The sequence below is a fragment of the Macaca nemestrina genome, chromosome 1 (genome assembly GCF_043159975.1).
Source record: "Macaca nemestrina isolate mMacNem1 chromosome 1, mMacNem.hap1, whole genome shotgun sequence".
Lineage (NCBI taxonomy): Eukaryota > Metazoa > Chordata > Mammalia > Primates > Cercopithecidae > Macaca > Macaca nemestrina.
In genome coordinates, this window is record NC_092125.1 from 226273052 (window position 1) to 226288782 (window position 15731).

The 15731-nt window shown below is 40.8% G+C and overlaps 2 protein-coding genes across 13 annotated transcripts in view; one reads left to right on the forward strand and one right to left on the reverse strand.

The window, feature by feature from the left end:
* Positions 1-282: 282 nt before the first annotated feature.
* LOC105479316 (urotensin 2) lies at positions 283-5746 on the forward strand. Of its 2 annotated transcripts, XM_011737272.2 has the most exons (5): positions 283-407; positions 2473-2477; positions 2774-2905; positions 3771-3814; positions 5588-5746. In XM_011737272.2, exons 1-5 carry the CDS (start codon positions 283-285, stop codon positions 5702-5704), a joined length of 423 nt encoding a protein of 140 aa, XP_011735574.2. In that variant the 3' UTR covers positions 5705-5746. The 2 variants fall into 2 exon arrangements, with proteins under 2 accessions (XP_011735574.2, XP_011735572.2); XM_011737270.2 differs by lacking the exons at positions 283-407; positions 2473-2477 and adding an exon at positions 647-811 and having other exon boundaries at positions 2792-2905.
* Positions 4931-15731, reverse strand: part of LOC105479326 (period circadian regulator 3) — a 64254-nt gene continuing 53453 nt past the window's right edge. For 6 of the 11 annotated variants that reach the window (XM_024792213.2, XM_011737306.3, XM_011737318.3 and 3 more), the window contains one exon: positions 4931-11023. In XM_024792213.2, the coding sequence (XP_024647981.2) occupies positions 10940-11023 (84 nt within the window). In that variant the 3' untranslated portion in view covers positions 4931-10939. Of the gene's footprint in view, positions 11071-15731 lie in introns of all 11 variants that reach the window. The other 5 variants (XM_011737278.2, XM_024792207.2, XM_024792208.2 and 2 more) reach the window with 1 other exon arrangement.

A 15731-nucleotide genomic window follows, 5' to 3' on the forward strand; every position in this document is an offset into this window, starting at 1 on the left:
TTCTGGTGTAAGGTCCTTCCTCCCTCCTCGCTGAATCATCACCAACTTTATGAAGTTATTTCCTTTCTCTGAAGACTCAAGTGCTCGCGGCTTCACATGAGGCCATGTGTACGTACACAATTGTCTTGAGCCTTGAGCAATGTTTGCTATGTATTTTAACTTTTCACTGTTTTAAAGGAAATAGCTGGTTTTAAGTTTTAATCCACAGACTGTCATTCTTCAGGGATGGCAGCCCCAAACACACCATGACAACTCATCTACTCACCCATGAAAGATTAAAAAATGGATCCCAACGTATTTCATCTTATGCTCTGCGTCACTTCTGCTCGGACTCATAAATCCACGTCTCTTTGCTTTGGCCACTTCAACTCATATCCAATCCTTTCTTTAATTCATGATTTATTGTTGTAAGTTAGCTCTTTTGCCAGATTTATAAACTCACTGTTCTTCATATAATACCTACTTTGTACACTAGGCAACAAGACAGTTAATTTATTGTCTATGACTTGTTACCTTGAAAAATGACATCAATGCAAAGTGATTGCCTTTTAGCCTCTGTAGCCAATAAACTCATTTTATTTTTTTTTTGGAGAGGATGATGTGAGGTCATAGGATCATATATATAATCAGTGAGCAGAATGAGAAGGAGCGAGTTGAAAGCTCTCTAAAACAGAAGCCAAGAAGGAAGACGTCCGTCTCGTAGCAATCATGTATAAGCTGGCCTCCTGCTGTTTGCTTTTCATAGGATTCTTAAATCCTCTCTTCTCTCTTCCTCTCCTTGACTCCGGGGAAGTATCCCTTCAACTCTCAGGTAAGATTTTTTTTTCCCTTATGTTAGTCTTGAAAGAGCCTTTACCAGTCTTAAATTCAATATTAGAGATAAGAATGGGATTCCTGTTCAAAGGAGTCTTGAGTCTTGTTCTATCAATAGTCCCAGCTTTGAAAAGAATATTAAAGGATCCTTACAGCACATTTTAGATGTAGTAATGGATACAGGTTTTTTTTTTCTCTCTCTCTACAATGTAAAAGGAGAAGAGGAGAATTGCTTGTTTCATGTTACCTCTGTAGTTGAAACTCTTGTTTTGGGCGATATATATTTTTTTCCAATTTTAAAAATTGCACGAAATTTAAAACATCATTTAGTTTTTACTTTAAACAAACTGGTTGAATGTAGCACTGGTTGTTCTAATTATAGATTAATAACGGGTTTATTTGTTTCACCTTATGTTTAAAAAATCTGATATGTGTTCTATGAAACAAAAATGTTTACTAAAATGTTTTTAAATGACAAACTGGGGAGCTAGGGAGTTCACAGCCTTCCGAGTGTATTGATCATTTCCTTTTGATTTATGTTAATTCAGTTTAAGTCTAAGTTGAGTTAAAGAAATACATATCAGTCAGGTAAGTTCTCATTTTGCCATTATCTTTCCATTTAGTTTAAGAAATGAGAAGGCTAATGCTTGGGGATTAGGTTCCATCAAAAACTTAACTAGATTTAATCTTATCTTTAATCTTGAGTACTTCTAGGCTTTTTTTAAATAAAGAAAAAAAAAAAAATCCTCTTCTAAGCCAAGGATTTTATAGTTTCTAGTCTCTAAAAGTTCATCCCGAGCAGCTTTCTGATGATCGTCAAGCACTGTCATCAGGCACTGTCAACCAACTTCCCGAGTCACTGAGATGATCACTGACTGTCCTCTTAACAGTTAAACACAGGCATTAACTTTACTGAATCTCTCTTTACAAAGAAACAGCACACATCTCAAGATGAAATAAAAAAAGGAAATACTCAGTTACTACTGTCATCTTAAAAACTTTACAAATAATTTAAGAAACTTAGCTGAAATGAGTGTAGCATCTCACACAAATTCGAAACAAGTGGCAGCTTATCTCAGAATTTGTTCTCATTGATTTCTCCAGAAATGAGCTTTCCTGTCAGCATTTATAGATGATCAAATTTTATAGATTTTTATTAACAGTCTTCAGAAGTGCTGTGAATGTGCTCAGATGCCTTTATGATGATCTGCTCACTGTCCTCCAATCAAGGTTGCAGCTATTTGTAAGCCTGCGGCATGCCGGTGCCACACATGGCCTCCCACCCTGACTCCCACAGCCTCGAATCGCAACACAGCAGCAGGTCTGCATTTACCACGCCTCACACGCACTTCGTTCAGCACACTCCGGAGTGCCCTTTCCACATACCTTAAGCACACTTACCATGCATTCTATATGCCATCTGGTCGACCACATTTCACATAGGAAACGCCACAATCAAGTTCCTTACTGATGAGTTTGAAGCCGATTCTAAGTATAATAATTGTATTGAAATCCTGAAGTTCAGTAAGAGAAGAGGTGATACCATCCTACTGGCTTTACAGGAAGGTCGTAAACAATCTTCTTTTTCCTCTCCAATTTCACCGCCCAAATATCTAAAAGCAAAAAGGCAGTAGGCAGCAGTAGTTAAGCAGAAATGAGAGAGAGTCAGACGTTTTGAACCAAAATGGTTTTGATTGAGGCTGTGGCTCAGCCCTCAGCTCTTACTCAAGGCAATCGAGGGGCTTGGCGCATCATGCGGGCGTCAGATCCACGTCTCCCGGCTTCCCGTTCTGCCGGCTGGCACATGGGCTGGTAGCATTTCCGCCTCTTTTAGAACACCACTGATGACACGTCGTGAACTTAGCGTTAGACGTTTTTCTAGTGTTCATCTCCCTGTCTCCGGTACTCTCCAAAGACATGAGGAACAGACATAACCACCTGGATGAACTGAATTGTTAAGTCTGTTTTTACTCTGTAGCACCTCATGAAGATGCGCCGTTAACCTCGGAGGAGCTAGAAAGAGCTTCTCTTCTGCAGATACTGCCAGAGATGCTGCTGGGTGCAGAAAGAGGGGATAGTCTCAGGAAAGCAGGTAAATGCTTCTCATGTTTATAGCATGTCTGATTTAATTGCTACTGAACTTACCGTCTGTCCTCATCTAGAAGAGGTAGAGCCCTATTTTGGAATATAAAGATGAACTATATAAAATAAGTAATTACCGATACTCTCCCCTCCCGGCCTGTGCAACCTTCTTTTCCCCAGCAGCTCCTTGCATGCACCGTGCTCTTTGGTACCTCAGCATTTTGTCTTTCTGTGTGGACTTTTATTTTTGGGGGGTAGGGGTTGGTGGTAATTATTCCAGTTTCCAGTGAGTGCAATTTAAAATCCTAGTTTCCCACTTACTGAAACCTTAATCTTTCTGTACTCCAGTTTCTTAATCTATAATCAGGAATGATTAAGTTTCCACCTCAGAAGGTAACTTGTGAAGAGTCAGTGACTCAAGGCAAGTAAAATGCTCCTTGAGTCACACAGAAAGTCATTAATCAAATGTCAGCTTATTCCCCTATGGCCACATTCCTCCAAGCATGGACACAAATGCTTAAGAAGTTCTGGAAACAAAATTGAGCCTTTTGCTGGGCGCAGTGGCTCACGCCTGTAATCTGTCTCAAAAAAAAAAAAAAAAAAAAAAATTGAGCCTTTTAGTAGGCATTGTTTAATACAGTCCATTTGTTGTATGTTTGATAAGCCACTGCACTGTTAAGTTACTGAGGACAATGCAATGACTTTTGTGAACTCCGGATAAGAACAGGAGTGCCTGTCTGCATTCAAGAAAAGGTTGCTGCAATGTGGAAAAAGACCAGAAACTAGACACAATTTAGTAATATTATTTTGTATATTTTAAAACAAGCATACAAGAGAAACAGAGCTGACGAACTGGCTTCAAAACTGTTTTTCAGACTCGAGTACCAACATTTTTAACCCAAGAGGAAATTTGAGAAAGGTAAGTGACTCTATTCATGACTTAGGTTTAAAAAGGCGAACATTCTGTACTGATTTTACAGGACTCTGAATTCATGAACTAGAGAAGTGTTCTTGGTGGAAACCACACCTTAAAATAACTGGCCAGCATGGCCAGGCGCGGTGGCTCACGCCTGTGATCCTAGCACTTTGGGAAGCTGAGGCGGGCGGACCACCTGAGGTCAGAAGTTCGAGACTAGCCTGGCCAACATGGTGAAACCCCGTCTCTACTAAAAATACAGAAATTAGCTGGGCTTGGTGGCGCCTGTAATCCCAGCTACTTGGGAGGCTGAGGCAGGAGAATCGCTTGAACCTGGGAAGCAGAGGTTGCAGTGAGCCGAGATAGTGCCATCACATTCCAGCCTGGAGGATAAGAGTGAGACTTCATATCAAAATAATAATAATAATAGGCCAGCATTATTTCAAAGCATTAATTTTTCCGAATTGTGATTGATATAAGATCCGAATGCAACAGGAACCTACCCAGTGCCTGTTTTGGGTAAATCAAGTAAGTTGTGAAAGAATGAAAAAAATAGGTGAGGTCCCTGCTCTCAAGCCTGGCATCCACTTGTGCTCTCATTCGCTATCTAACATGCGGCCCACTGCCAGCAGCACTGGGAGCGCCTGGAAGCGAGTGAGGGATGCAGAATTTTAGGCCCACCTAGGACCTGTGGAAGCAAAATCTGCATCTTAACAAGATCCCCAGGTGATTCACAGGCATGGGAATCACGGGCACTGCAAGGTAACACCTAGTGGAAGAAGGCCATGCTCCAGACATTGACATGAACCATGTGCAGGAGGCTGGGCGTGGTGGCTCACGAGTCTGTCATCCCAGCACTGTGGGAGACCGAGGTAGGCGGATCGCTTGAGACCAGGAGTTTAAGACCAGCCTGGGCAACATAGCGAAACCCTGTCTCTACAAAAAATAAAAAACTTAGCCGGGTGTGGTGGCGTGCACCTGTAATCCCAGCTACTCAGGAGGCTGGTGCAGGAGGATCACTTGAACCCGGGAGGTGGAGGTTGCAGTGAAAGACTGCACCACTTCACTCCAGCCCAGGGAACAGAGCGAGACTCCGTCTCAAAAAAAAAAAAAAAAAAAAAAAAAAAAAAAAAAAAAAAAAAACACAACACAACACAATATAATACACACAATACATACAATACACAGAAGACAATAAATGCATAGAATATGTTACTTTTTATTTATTTTTTGAGAGAGGGTCTCACTCTGTTACCCAGGCTGGAGTGCAGTGGCGTGATCTCGGCTCACTGCAACATCCACCTCCCAGGTTCAAGCACTTCTAATGCCTCAGCCTCCCGAGAGTAGCTGGGACTACACGAGCCTGCTACCATACTCAGCTAATTTTTGTAGAGATGGCGTTTCACCATGTTTCCCAGGCTGGTCTCAAACTCCTGGGCTCAAGTGATCTGCCCGCCTCAGCCTCCTCAAGTGCTAGGATTACAGGCGTGAGCCACCCGCCTAGCAACTGACATGATTTAAATAGAAGTCAGTCAATGAGGGTTTAGGAAAATTCAGGACAATCACTGAGCTGAACAGACTGGAAGGACACTCATTAGAGGTGGGGAGGTGGGCACAGGAGCCCCACTGGGCCTGGGACACTCTTGTTACAATTATAATCCAGGGAAAAACACAAATACTTTTAAGAAGTCCAATGTCTTGACTCAAGATTCCTTTTTCTTATAGGACTCTTCATTCATTGGTAACTTATCTGTTTTTTTGTTTGGATTGTTTCAGTTTCAGGATTTCTCTGGACAAGATCCTGACATTTTACTGAGTCATCTTTTGGCCAGAATCAGGAAACCATATAAGAAACGTGAGACTCCTGATTGCTTCTGGAAATACTGTGTCTGAAGTGAAATGAGCATCTATTAGTCAGCTCAGAAACACCCATCTTAAAACACAAAAAATAATACAATGCTTGATTTGAAAACAGTGTGGAGAAAAACTAGGCAAACTACACCCTGTTCATTATTACCTGGAAAATAAATCTTCTATGTTTTGCACATATCATGAGTGGTTATTTTCCCTATAAACGTGTCCTGAAAATTTGTAATTATTCTTTTCTTCCATTTGCTCTTAGAGAATTCTTTGAAAATTCAGAAGCAAAGCTAATGAATGAACAGAAGCAAACATTAAGAAAAAGTCACGAAAGTTAAACTTGTTTAATGACAAATCATTTAAATAAACTATATTATCTTAGCTATGATGGCCTCTTGACCCTTAAAAAAGACAACATATTACTTAAAAAATAAATCATGGCCAGGCACAGTAGCTCAAGCCTGTAATCCTAGCCCTTTGGGAAGCTGAAGTGGGTGGATCACTTGAGACCAGGAGTTTGAGATCATCCTGGGCAACATGATGAAACCCTGTCTCTACCAAAGGTACAAAAATTAGCTGGGCATGGTGGCGGGTGCCTGTAGTCCCAACTCAGGAGGCTGAGGCACGAGAATCGCTTGAACCTTTGGGGCGGAGCTTGCAGTGAGCGGAGATCGCACCACTGCACTCCAGCCTGGGCAACAGAGGAAGACTGTCTAGAACATAAAAAATACAATAAACAAAATAAAATAAATAAAAATAAAACAAAATAAAATAAAAAGAAACCAGTATCTTAGCGTGGAAAAATCTCAAAGTTACGGGTGTCTGAGATGAAGGGCGGAAGCGTCTGATGCTCGTTGGTTTCTGAAGTTCGTGGGGGAAGCTCATGCGCTGAGATCCTTTCTCTCGGCTGACCAAAGTCCTAACACTTGACGATTTTAATCTTTTAACATTGAAACTTGTATAATCTCAGTTTCTGTGAGCTCAAGGATCACAGTTTCTCACACTGGGAAAAGCACCTTGATGTCTCTTACAGAGAGAAGAAAGCTGAGGCAAGATTTAAGATTGTGGAAGAAAGAGCCTGGCTTACAAATTTTTAAAAACTGTGTAAGTACCGACTTCTATTCCGTGAATACATCTGTATAAATGTGGTTTATATATGTATAGAAGATACAGTGTGAACTCCTGAGAGTTCTGTGTGGGTCTCACACAGAACCAGGTTTAGGGGAGGCTTGGACGTTTATGAGAAACTCGTTTCTCTCATTGAGCTCTGACATCCCACCACATTCCAGAGGGGTCTGCATCAACCAAACAGCAACACGCAACTGTGTCAATCTTGTCACTGACCATCACAAGTCTCCTAGAGAGTACCGGTCTCAGAGTTTACCCTAAAGACATCAAGAACTTGGCCGGGCGTGGTAGCTCACGCCTGTAATCCCAGCACTTTGGGAGGCCGAGGCAGGCGGATCACAAGGTCAGGAGATTGAGACCATCCTGGCTGACACGGTGAAACCCCGTCTCTACTAAAAATACAAAAAAAATTAGCCGGTTGTGGTGGCACGTGCCCTGTAGTCCCAGCTACTCTGGAGGCTGAGGCAGGAGAATGGCGTGAATCTGGGAGGCGGAGCTTGCAGTGAGCCGAGATCGCACCACTGCCCTCCAACCTGGCGACAGAGCGAGACTCTAAAAAACAAACAAACAAAAAAAACCACACACACGAATAACAAATCTAAGGGAGAGATGTTTTAAACTGCAATGAATGCACAAGCTCAGAAACATGCTAACATTGGGGATAGCTATGATAATACTGTGGCATGTCTCTCAGTGTTGAAATTAAATCAGTACTAGTTCCCTGGCACAGAAAGTTGACACCATAAAACTGTTCTGTATCAGAGAGAACTTAAAAGCGGAATTCCACTGTTGAATTCTGAAATCCCTACTCATATTAGTGATATCAGGTGATGATTCATATAGACTGGGGCTCTGCCATCAGGTTTCTAGGGTCAGATTCCTACTCCCAGTGCACACCAGCTATGAGTCTCTGACCCAGTTCTTGACTCCCCCTGCCTTAGTTTATTTCTCTGTAAAATGAGGACAATAACAATGCTTATTTCACAGGGCAGTTGTGAGGATTAAATAATTCATGCCAAGCACTTAGACCAGCACCTGTCAGAGTAGTATACACGCAAAGTATACTGAGCCATTTTTCTTCCTGCTCATTATGATTTTTGTTACAGAAAAGAAAGGTGCAAATGGTCTGAAAGGTGTAAGCTTTAAAAAGCTCTGTTGGCTTCTAGATTTTGTTGCCACCAGTTACACAGTCAGATCTTGTACACAGGTTCACCCTACAAAATCTGAGAAATTTTGATAACCAAATTTTATAAATTTGGCATTAGAGTAAGTATTAAAAATATGTACATTGAAGGGAGGATTAACCCATTTATGCCAGAGGTTGCAAATTTTTTTTTTTTTTTAATGAAAAATCAGACCTTGGTGATGACCCTGAGCAGTAGCATATAAATAACTCCCACAAGTTTAGTGTTCCAATAATGGAACACTAGGTGTAAATGGGCTAAATAAGCCAATACATTTCAAAGTGCCTGCACCTTCATCCTCCACACAGTAGGTGCTCAGACCCACTGGCTAAGGCAAACACAGAATGTGGCTGAGAAAGCAAGGTTAACTAATATGAGGGTCCCTCAATAGATCATAAGAAACAGTTCTAAATGATACAGAAAACACATTCAAAGATCTGTTGACGTAGGGCCGGACAATTTCTCACGTTTTACATGCACAGAGTTTATTTGTTGTTTTTACTTAAAAAGATACCCAATTGAAATATTAATGATTACAAACAAATTCAGAGTTAATTATAAATTCAGTTGAAACAAAATTTCAGTTTGGATTAAATTTACACTGTGAATTATAATGAAGTTTCACTCAATTGCAAATTATTTCCATTCACACAGCATCTTGTTTTTCATAAATCGTGACCTCTGACCAAAGAAAACACAGCTTTTTGGGTAACATTCATGTAAACATTGAAGCCTATAATATACATTTTTATTACTATTTTCAATAGTCATTAATATAAAAAGTTAACAAATCTGAACAACAAAGTTTAAGCTGGGGAGAGCCCCCTCGGGGGGCGGCGGTCAAGCTGCTGAGCCCCCTGCTCACCACCAGCAGCAGGTGCAACCTGTGAGTGCGTGAACGTGTCCACCCACAGGAGGAGCGCTCCTCATGCCCTGACAGTTCTGCCACAAACACCAGTTTCAAATCAAACCTAGTACAACATGTACTCCATAAAATGTGTACTAAGGCAAAGAAATAAGCACATTTGGATAATACAAATATCCAGAAACAATGGAAAAGAAAGGCTTCTATTAGAGAACATAAGGCTTAGCATATATAAATGCACAATGATCCTGAGAGCTACAGATACCATTTTTATTTACATTAGCAAAAACTGTATTACTACAGAAGGTCACTGACAGACAATCTACTGGCTGGTTAATTGTTTCAAATTTGATTCTTTATCAAGCAAAAATATCACAAAACCTGAACAACACACAAAGGCTTCAGAAATCACTTAACTATCAAGGTGGAGCAGACTATAAGAGCTATTTATAAAACAGGAATATTTGCATGGAACTGCTTAATATTAGAAAATTCCAAGAACTGTCAAAGGCAGCATTTGAAAATAGCGCTGACATCTTAAGATGGAATTACCATCCAGAAAACCACTACTTCGAAAGGAAATCTGAGCTACCGGGATGCTCATCATGGATAAAAAGGTCAATTTTCCTAATCATTATCAGGATGCATTTACAAAAACCTGTAAAACTTCAAAGGAGAAAGAAGTATTTTCCTTAAAAAAACCATAAAAAAACCAAAAACCAAAAACAAAAAAGGAAGAAAAAAATAAGTTAGTTTGTTGCAAGTTATATAAAGACAAAAGGTTACTATAACCTTCACTTTCTTCTATTTGGTTTTTCTGATCTGCAGGGGTGTGAATTTCATGTGTCCTTCCAAGTTTAAGAAGGAAGCAGGGACTTCTCTAAAGAGCACCAGAGAGTGAGTTGATTTACCAAGTAAACAATCACACTCACTTCTTAAAAGACACTGTGAATTCTGTAGAATTCACTGTAGACTTCTGAAATCCCTACTCATATTAGTGATATCAGGAGGTGATTCTCTACTACAAACGCCACAGAAGGCAGTGACTGATTGGGCCTGCAGGGCCCCGTGGGCGAGGACAACTGGGCTGCCTGGATGTTTTCTCCTTTGCAGTCCCCACGACACTTACCCCTGTTCAAGGGCAAACAAAAGGCAGTGCCAATCAGACCTGTGGTAGGGCTAGAGTGACCTCTTTTGTGTAAATTGATTGGAAAGAAAGAGTTAACAGTTAGTTTTGGTAAGAATGAACATTTAAACACAAAAATATATAAGAATGATACTAGCTTTTACATTACTTGTAAAACTTTTCACAATCATTATTTTAAAAACAAAAACACCGAAAAGGGCAACAGCACTGGTTGAGTAAGAAGCTCTTTCAACATTATACATGCAAATGCTAATGGAAACTCTCACAAGAATTGGCCCATGGTAAGCGGATCGATTTTTAAGATAAGGCTTTCAGAATTTCACTGGAAGGTGGGAAATCAATAGGAAAGGGATCTACAAGGATGAAGGCCAAAACTCAACCCCCAAAACCTAGTTATCCCAGATATGCTAATAGACAATATGTGCTAATGTGTTGTGAGAAAACTGGAATGTTTTATCTTAATTATGGAGGGGAACGCCAGGTTGAATGAAGCCTAAATGAATGTACTGCATTCATGGAAACCATTATGAAAAGTACACAATCTGTAGGTGGGATTTCTTCAAACACTCTAAGGGGAAAACAACTTACGTAACAGAACAAAATAAATTAGGCTAAGGTTTGGGGCTCATTCTAGCTCTACTTCTAATTATAATTTACTCTGGGTGACATCTGAAATAAAGATACACATACCTCTTTAGAGGCCATCCAATCTCTTTAGCAGACAATTCAACTACAAAAAGAGCCTAACTGGCCATTTTAATGTATCAGGAACAAAGAGAAGTAAGATTTTGTATACAATGTCTGCTTCAAAAAGATTATGTGTATTAAAAAATCAAGAAGAAAAAATCTTAACATTCAATGATAACTTCATGGTCCAGGACTTAAAAAGGTCTGTATGTGTAACGTGTCTTAGAAAGGGTATGAAGGCTCATCCTCACAGTCACTCAGCTGCTGTCTTCTGCCAGAGCCTGACCGCAGGATGTGGCCGCACCATCAGCTGAATCTTCGTTTTCGCAAGTGACGCAGGCCTCCAAAAAAGAACAAAAGCAGGCGAGTTACTTGATGTCAATGTCACCTGAAGAGTTTTAAAACAGTAAAAAGCTGGTCACACGTTTCTAACTTCCCAACTTATTCAAGTCTGAAAATACTCATTATAGTTCATTCTTTATTACAACTATTTTTATTTTTTTTTTGAGACAGAGTCTTGCTGTGTCGCCCAGGCTAGATGGAGTGCAGTGGTGCGATCTTGGCTCACTGCAACCTCCACCTCCCAGGTTCAAGCGATTCTCCTGCCTCAGCCTCCCAAGTAGCTGGGACTACAAGTGCCCGCCACTACACCCAGCTAATTTTTGTTTTCTAGTAGAGATGGGGTTTCACTATGTTGGCCAGGCTGGTCTTGAACCCCTGATCTCGTGATCCACCAGCCTTGGCCTCCCAAAGTGCTGGGATTACAGGTAGTAGCCACCGTGCCTGGTCTCATTCTTTATTATTAAAAGGCAAATAACAAATTGTTTAAATACAGTCATGTGCCACATGACGTTTCAGTCAACAACAGACTGCATATATGATGGTGGTCTTGTAAGATTATCCTACCACGTTTTTTTATGGTATCTTTTCTATGTTTAGATACATAAGTACCACTGTGTTACAACCGCCTACAGCATTCAGGACAGTAACAGCTCTACAGGTTTGTAGCCTAGGATCAAAAGGCTGTCCCATAGAGCCTAGGAGTGATTGTAGCAAGCTACTCCACCGAGGTTTGTGTGAGTACACTCTAGGATGCTTGCACAAAACATCCCCATTACTAAGTGGCGCATGGACTGTGCTTTTGTTTAAATTGCCGTGGGCCTCATTTTTCATATACCTGTCTATTTACAACCAGAACAACACTGAAAAAAACAAAGACACTTACAATAACCAGCTCAGCTCCCGCTTTTTGGTAAGACCCTACCCAGCCATTCTTACATGACAGACACTCATTCTTTTCTTTGAAAATGGAGATGGGGAGATTATTCTGAGAAGATGGCAGAGTAGAAGACTAGGACTGTCTCTCCTCACCTAGACAACTCGACTGACAAAATCAGTCCAAGGCAACTATTTGGAACTTGAGTCTATCTGAAGGCCCGCAACTTTCTGGGAAATGCTTAGAGGGTAAGCCGTGGTTGCCTGTGGTCAATTTCAGCTTGAAGCACAGTAGCAACTACCCATCCCTGACCCTGGGCAAGGCATGTATTCCTGGAGCACCTTGCACACAGCTTGTGGGAGTCAGAGTGGGCAATAAGGACCCTGTCTTCCAACAATCAGAAAATAAGAATAAACCCTGGGAAAGGGGAGAATCTGGTTTCCAGAATTACTACGTTATTAGATTCAAATGTCTAGTTTTCAACCAAAAAAAAAAAAAATCATTAAGGCATACAAAGAAATGCCAAAGTACAGTCCCAGCTTGTCCAACCCCCTGCTGCCCATGGGCCACACGTGGCCTAGGATGGCTTTGAATGTGGCCCAACACAAATTTGTAAACTTTCTTAAAACATTATGAGTTTTTTTTGGTGATTTCTTGTTATTTTTTAGCTCATCAACTACTGTTAGTGTTAGTATACTTTATGTGTGGCCCAAGACAATTCTTCTTACAATGTGGCCCAGGGAAGCCAAAAGATTGGACACCCCCAGTATAGCCCATTCAAAGGCAAAACATAAACCAAAAGGAAAAGTCTCTGAGAAAGATCAGATAAAAGAATTGCGAGACAAAGATTTTAAAACCACTGAAAGATGATCAAAGAACTAGTAGGGCACAGTGGCTCACGTCCGTAATCCCAGCACTTTGGAAGGCTGAGGCAGGTGGATGGCTTGAGCCCAAGAGTTCAAGACCAGCCTGGGCAACATACTGAGGTCCCAGCTCTACAAAAAAAAAATTAGTTAGCCATGGTGGTACACACTTGTAGTCCCAACTACTCGAGAGGATCACTTGAGACCAGGAGGTAGACACTGCAGTGAGCCATGATCATGCCACTGCACTCCAGCCTGGGTGACAAAGTGAGACTGTCTTAAAAAAAAAAAAAAGAAAAAGAAAAAGAAAAAGCTGGGTGTGGTGGCTTATACCTATATTCGCAGCACCTCGGGTGGCTGAGGCAGGTGGACTGCTTGAGCTCAAGAGCTCCAGGTTGGGCAACGTGGCAAAATCCCATCTCTACAAAAATTTAAAAATTAGCTGGGCATGGGTGGTGTGTGCTAGCTACTTGGGAGGCTGAGGTGGGAGGATTGCTTGAGCCCAGGAGACTGAGGCTGCAGTGAGCCATGATCATGTCACTGCACTCTAGCCTGGGTGACAGAGTGAGACCTTGTCTAAAAAAGAAAAAAGAAAGAAAAAGAAAAAAGAAAAAGATGATGAAAGAATTAAAGAAAAGCATGGAGAAAATCAAGAAAACAATGTACAAACAATGTAAATATCAATGAAGAGATAGAAAACCTAAAAAGAAGCCAGAAAACCTAAAAAGAACCAGAAAGAAATTCCGTAAATAAAAAGTACAAAACTGAAATGAAAAATTCACTAGAGGGATTCAAAAGCAGATCTGAGCAGAGAGAAGAAAGAATACATGTATGAAGACCGGACAATAGAAACTGTCAAGTCCGATGAACAGAAAGAAAAAAGACTGAAGAAAAGTCAACAGACCTGGAGGACATGTGGGAAACCATCAAGTGGACCAACATAAGCACTACGGGGGCCCCAGAGGAAGAAAAAGAGAAAGAGGCAGAAAGATTATTCAAAAAAATAATGGCTGAAAACTCCCCAGGTTTGATGAAAAACATGAATGTAAACATCCAAGAGGGTAAATGAACTCCAACCAGGATGTACTCAGAACTCAGAGATCCACACTGTAATTAAATACCATGAAGTCAAAGACAAAGATAATCTTAAAAGCAGCAAGGGAGGCTGGGCGTGGTGGTTCATGCCTGTAATCCCAGCACTTTGGGAGGTCAACGCTGGCGGATCACGAGGTCAGGAGATCGAGACCATCCTGGCGAACATGGTGAAACCCCGTCTCTACTGAAAATACAAACAAATTAGCCGGGCGTGGTGGCGGGTGCCTGTAGTCCCAGTTTCTAGGGAGGCTGAGGCAGGAGAATGGCGTTAAACAGGAGGCGGCAGAGCTTGCAGTGAGTGGAGACTGTGCTACTGCACTCCAGCCTGGGAGACAGAGCGAGACTCCGTCTCAAAAAAAAAAAAAAAAAAAAGGCAAGAGAGAGGCAACTCACACATGCAGGAGATTCTCAGTAAGATTATCAGCAGGTATCGGTATCTCACCAGAAACTGTGGAGTTCAGAGGGCAGTGTCCCAATGTATTCAAAGTACTTAAAGAAAAAAACTGTCAACTAAGAAATCCTTTGCCTGGCCAAAAGTAAGGGAGAAGTGAAGACATTCCCAGATGAACAAAAGCCAGGGAGTTTGATACCACTAGACCTACCATCCAAGGAATGCTATCAGAAGTCTTGCAGGGTTGAAATGAAAGCACACAGACAATACCCTGAAGCTGTATGAAGAAATAAAGATCTCAGCAAAGTATTATGATTGAAACAATGATGTGTAATTCCACTTTTTGTTTTCCACATGATTGAAGAAACTAATACATTCAAAGAAAACTAGTAGTCTATAAAATCCAGTATTATTTTAGCTTTGATTTGTAATCCCATATTTTGCTTTCTATATAATTTAATAGATTAATGCATAAAAATAATTATGTCTTTGGAAACACAATGTATAAAAACCTAATTTTATAACTTCAGTAATTGAAAGAAGATGGAGATGGAGCTCTACAGAAGCTGAGTTTTTGTAGGAGGTTATCAAAGTTAAGCTGGTATAAATTCAAATTGGAGTGATATGTTAGAATGCTAAATGTAATCCCCATGGTTATCACAACGAAAATAGTTACACAATATACACAACAGGAAATGAGCAGGGCACTATATTTCACTTCAAAAAATGAACTAAACACAAAATATGACAGTAATGCAGGAAATGAGGGAAAAAAGTCTTTAAGGCACATAGAAAACAAATAGCAAAATGACACAAGTAAGTCCTTCTTTACCCGTAATTACTTTAAATGTAAATGGGCTAAATTCTCCAAACAAAAGACAGAGATTGACTGAACAGATTTTGAAAAGCACTATTCAGATATATGCTGTCTACTCACTTCAGATGTAGACACAAACAGGTTGAAAGTGAAAGGATGTAAAAAGTTACATGCAAATAATAACCAAGAGAGTATGGTGTGTCTATAAGTCAGTCACACCAAGACAAATAATGTATGATTTCACTCATATGAGGTGTGCATAGTAGTCAAATTCATATGGCTCTCGCCTGTAATCCCAGCACTTTGGGAGGCTGAGGCAGGTAGATCACTTGAGGTCAGGAGTTTGAGACCAGCCTGGCCAACACGGTGATCTCTACAAAAATTAGATGGGCGTGGTGGTGTGCGCCTGCAATCCCAGCTACTCTGGAGGCTGAGGCAGGAGAATGGCTTGAACCTGGGAGGCAGAGGTTGCAGTGAGCCAAGATCACGCCACTGCACTCCAGCCTGGGCAAGAGAGCAAGACTGTGTCTCAAAAAAGAAAAAAGAAAAAAGAGAAAAGAGAAAGAAGACCAGTGGTTGCAAAGGGTTGGGAGAAGGAGGAACAGGGAAATTATTGTTTAATGGGTATAGAGTTTCAGTTTTGCAAAATGAAAAAAGTTCTGGAGAT